Raw genomic sequence first — 4,745 nt, 5'->3', positions numbered from 1 at the left:
GTGTCGAGCCAGGTACGCGTGCGCACGGGGGCTGGGGGCGCGCCGGACGGAAGCGGAGCGAAGGCGCCGGGGAGGTGGAAGGAGAGCCCCCCTCAGGTACAGAGCGTGAGGGCGGGGCGTCGGCCAGCCGGGAGCTAACCGCTCCCGCCCTCTTCCCTCAGCGCCCCTCCGGGCCTCCGCCTCCTCCGGGGCGGGGTCCACGGCGTGGGAAGGAGGAGTCAGGGGCGGAGGATGGAGGCCGGGGCTGGGTTAGATCTCCCGCAGGGCGTGAGGCCCTTCAGTAACCGGGATGAGCTCCGAGGAGCACGATGGCCCGGGTGGCCGGGGGAGGGCTCCAGAGCTCCAGGTAGAAGCCGAGGAGGTGCACCGGGCTAGAGGAGAATCCCTCCGGGGCGGCTGCAAGAGGGTGGGGAGAAGTGTTGGGGTCTGGTGGTGGCCCGGGGTGGACCGTGGGGGTGGGGGTGTGGTTGTGGCGACGGCTTCCAGGAGCAAACCTTTCTGGGGAGTTAAGGATCGAGCCCAGTTCCTATGGTGACCGCTTCGCTTCCTGCCTCAGTTGGGTGTTGGGAGACACTGTTTTGCTTAGAGACAGTGGAGTCAAGCTGAGGCTCTTGGAAGCTCAACCTGTCTTTTCCCGACCCCTTGTCCCCTCAGTCTCTTCTTCATAGACTGGGAGGCAGGTGAAGGCGGAGATTGAGATTTTGCATGAAAATCTCATAATTTCTCTTAGAGTTTTGCATAGAGAAAAGGCAGGATAGGCTGGCTTTTGTTGGAAAAGTTATTTACGTCTCAAACAGGTGGCTGTCGTGCACTTGATTACCTAAAAATGCCGAAGTACATGTACATAATTATATATGTGTTTGTATATAACCTTCAGTCAAGGATTTAGACTTTAAGAAAGTTTGCACAAGTGACGGTGTTCTGTGTTTTCTTATCGCGCCCCTCCCTGCAGATTTGCGTGTCCCATGATATTCATTGATTTAAACTTATTCTACTAGTTTCAGGATTTCGCGTACATTTTATCCACTTCAGGAAATTAAGCCACAGTAATTTCAAAGTAGAATAGGTTATTTGTTATTATAAAGGGCAATTATCACATTTGACTCTGCTTCAAGAACAAAACACAGTTGTTTTTTAATTGAGCAGTGCACTAAATCCTTCAATCTTAATTACTGAGAAAGAGATAAGATAAATACTACATCAATATTTCTTTCAAACTCTAAACCTTGATATTATTTAATAAAACTTTCAAAAACATGTTTTACTTATTTTCCAAAAGAAGAATCACAGTTGTAGCCCAGAATATAAACAGGCACAGAAAGTCTCTGGGTTCTGTTATCTGCCTTCTGCCTAGTTTGTTTGAAAATAATTCTATTTAGCCGGGCGGTGGTGGCGCATGCCTTTAATCCTAGCACTCAGGAGGCAGAGGCAGGCGGTTCTCTGTGAGATCGAGGCCAGCTTGGTCTACAAGAGCTAGTTCCAGGACAGGAACCAAAAGCTACAGAGAAACCCTGTCTCGAAAAATCAAAAATCAAAAAAAAAAAGAAAAGAAAAGAAAGAAAGAAAACAATTCGATTTTAAAGTCCTCCACAAGTGGAGGCCACTAGAACAGTTGTTATTAATTCCCTCACGGGTCACAACCCTTCACTCCCCAGATTGGCAGTGTTAGCCATTTTCTTGCTTGCCTTAATAGTTCGCTCATCATCTTATGTGAATACACACCTTATAGTCTGCCTTGTTACAGAACTTTATAGAGTTGGAACAGGTATTCTACAGCTACTTTAACTCAACACTTAAAGAATTTATCCTTGTCGGGTGGTGGTGGTGGTGCATGCCTTTAATCCCAGCACTTGGGAGGCAGAGGCAGGTAGATCTCTGTTAGTTTGAGGCCAGCCTGGTCTACAAAGCTAGTTCCAGGACAGCCAGGGCTAAACAGTGAAACCCTGTCTCGAAAAACTAAAAAAAGAAAAAAAGGAAAAAAATTATCCTGATTGCTTCTAGTTAGTTTGCTGGTTGGTGTTCAATTGTAAAAGTATTCCATGATTTACTGTTTGTGGATATTAGGACTTTAAAATTGTTTTCGGCGATACTCTTTGCTAGGGTTATGGATATTAAAATATATCCACCTCGTGTTTTGAAGGAAGGCAGTTTGAAAGGTGGTTCTTTTTGTTTTTAGTTACCACTGTTAGTCTTAGTCTTAAATTACTAAATCCCTTTCATCCAGAAAGGCCTTGGGAAAACAACTAACTCCTTTCTTGTGTTTCTGAGAGGTCTTGATTCACACTACCTCTCCAAAGGCCTTTGTTTCATGCTGCGTTGAGGAGATAAGTTAATTCTTTACTCTAGAGACTGCATTGTAGAAAGGAGAAGAGCTTGGAGGTTGGGTCGGAATCATTAGAAAGTTTTGTTGTTTATATTTTCTTTCTTTTTTAAACTATAAACTTTTGGAGAGAATCATAATTAAAAGAAAACAAAAACTTAACCTAGTTTAGCTTTTGCAGAACCAGATTTCAGAACTGAATACGAAACATTCCAGTATTTTCAATTATTCTATCAATATAATAGACATTTGCCAAATATATAATATGTATTTCAGTTTGTTTATGTGTTATGTGTGTGCTTGTGTATGTGTTATATGCACACGTATATATGTATGTATGTGGAGGCCACAAGTTGATACCAGTTTCTTTTTTTCCTCAGTCCCTCTCTACCTGATTTTTGAGGTAGTGTCTCTCACTGAGCCTGGAGCTGTTTAGCTAATCTGGCTGCACAGCAAGTCCCAGTGGCCCTCTAGTCCCTTGCTTCTCCAGTACTAGGATTACAGGCACACATTTCATTGCTGTGCTTAGTCTTTTTACGTGATATATTTTTAACGAATTTATAAAAGTTACATACAAATAGTCTGTTTCATGATGGCATTTCATACATATACATTGTATCTTGATCCTATATGCCTCCTTATCCTTCTCAACCTTTCCAACCCCCCCTCCCCTCAATCAAGACAGGGTTCCTCTGTAGCTTTGGAGCCTGTCCTGGAACTAGCTTTTGTAGACCAGGCTGGTCTCGAACTCACAGAGATCCACCCGCCTCGGTCTCCTGAGTGCTAGGATTAAATGCGTGTGCCACCACCACCTGGCCCTTTTGATATTTTTAAACATAAAATCTTACCTTCAAAGTCCCACTAGATAGGAAGTCCTCAGATACTTTACCCCTTGTTTAAAATTAACTTATCTGTTCTTCTTATGCTGTGTCACGGTATAGAACACATTGTTTACCTGGATTTCCTCATTTCTTCATCCCTTTTCCCCTCTACTACTCAACAGTAATTTATGTCTTGTTTCTATGCTGTAGGTCTTCATCACTTGCATAGACTTTAGGGAATTCCTTTTCTTAAAAAAAGTCATATTTGTGTGTGTGTGTATGTGTGTGTGTGTGTGTGTGTGTGCACGTGTGTGTATGCGTGTATATGCCTGGCTGCTTGCTTGCCACAGTATGCACATGGAACAGGGCACATGTGGAAGTCAGAGGGCAGCTTGTGAGAGTTGGTTCTATCCTTTCATTATTTGGGTCCTGGAGATCAAACTCAGGCACAAGTGCCTTTACCCATTAAGTCATCTCACTGGCCCTAGCTTTAGGCAAATATTGAAGTGGTTATGTATATTAGGTTAGATATCACTTGTCAAAAATGCTTAAGATTGGGCTGGAGAGATGGCTCAGTGGTTAAGAGCATTGCCTGCTCTTCCAAAGGTCCTGAGTTCAATTCCCAGCAACCACATGGTGGCTCACAACCATCTGTAAAGAGGTCTGGCGCCCTCTTCAGGCCTTCAGGCATATACACAGACAGAATATTGTATACATAATAAATAAATAAATATTTAAAAAAATGCTTAAGATTGGCTGAGCGGTGGTGGTGCATGCCTTTAATCCCATCACTTGGAAGGCAGAGACTGGCAGATCTTTGTGAGTTCGAGGCCAGCCTGGTCTACAGAGCAAGTTTCAGGACAGGATCCAAAGCTACACAGAAAAATCCTGTTTTGAAAAGAGAGAGAGAGAGAGAGAGAGAGAGAAATGCTTAAGATTAGAAGAGTTTGGGGACTTTAGGATATATCATGTACGTGATACTTCTCATCTGTAGGTAACTTTATGTAACACTTTTGGTGCACCATAGTTTTGACTTTGGCCACTCTAATGAGGTCAGGTATGGAATTTTTCATTTGTAGCATCATGTTTCTCAGAAAGTTAGAATTGAAAGCATTTCAGTTTTGACTTCAGATTAAGGATGCTCAGCTATTATTTGCATTTTTAAGAGACCCAGTGTTTGATTCTGAAAGGGGTCTCTTGAAAAGAGTGAAGCATGCTTTTCTTCTTTTGGCAGTGTACCGACCACAACCTTAGACTTCCTCTGACTTTTATTCTGTCTGTTTGGTTCTTGCGATTGTGCTGATTAAAAGCTTACATTTTATATTTTGATTTATTAGTCTTCAGGTTTCACCTCACAACTGAAATGGCTTTGTTTAATCAAAATTCATTATTTTGAAAATGTTTTATTAACTCTAAATATTTTATTTGGCAAAGACAAATGTTTCATAGAGCAACTTTGTGGTGGACATTTTTTAAACATAGCTGCCAGACAATAACCTAGACATCTTGGAATTTGTTTTTTGTTTTTGTTTTTTTTCGAGACAGAGTTTCTCTGTAGCTTTGAAACTCACTTTTTTTTTCAGTTTTATTTTATTTTATTTTTA

General features: G+C 42.2%; 1 protein-coding gene across 1 annotated transcript in view; it reads left to right on the top strand.

Moving 5' to 3' along the window:
- Window positions 1-232: 232 nt before the first annotated feature.
- The window catches only part of Tsga10 (testis specific 10), a 92,698-nt gene continuing 88,185 nt past the window's right edge, over window positions 233-4,745 (top strand). The window contains exon 1 of the mRNA XM_013351078.2: window positions 233-346. Within this exon, the coding sequence (XP_013206532.1) occupies window positions 290-346 (57 nt within the window). The 5' untranslated portion in view covers window positions 233-289. The remainder of the gene's footprint in view (window positions 347-4,745) is intronic.

Source organism: Microtus ochrogaster, linkage group LG2 (genome assembly GCF_000317375.1).
Source record: "Microtus ochrogaster isolate Prairie Vole_2 linkage group LG2, MicOch1.0, whole genome shotgun sequence".
In the NCBI taxonomy this organism is placed as follows: Eukaryota; Metazoa; Chordata; class Mammalia; order Rodentia; family Cricetidae; genus Microtus; species Microtus ochrogaster.
This window is presented reverse-complemented; position numbering and strand designations above follow the sequence as displayed.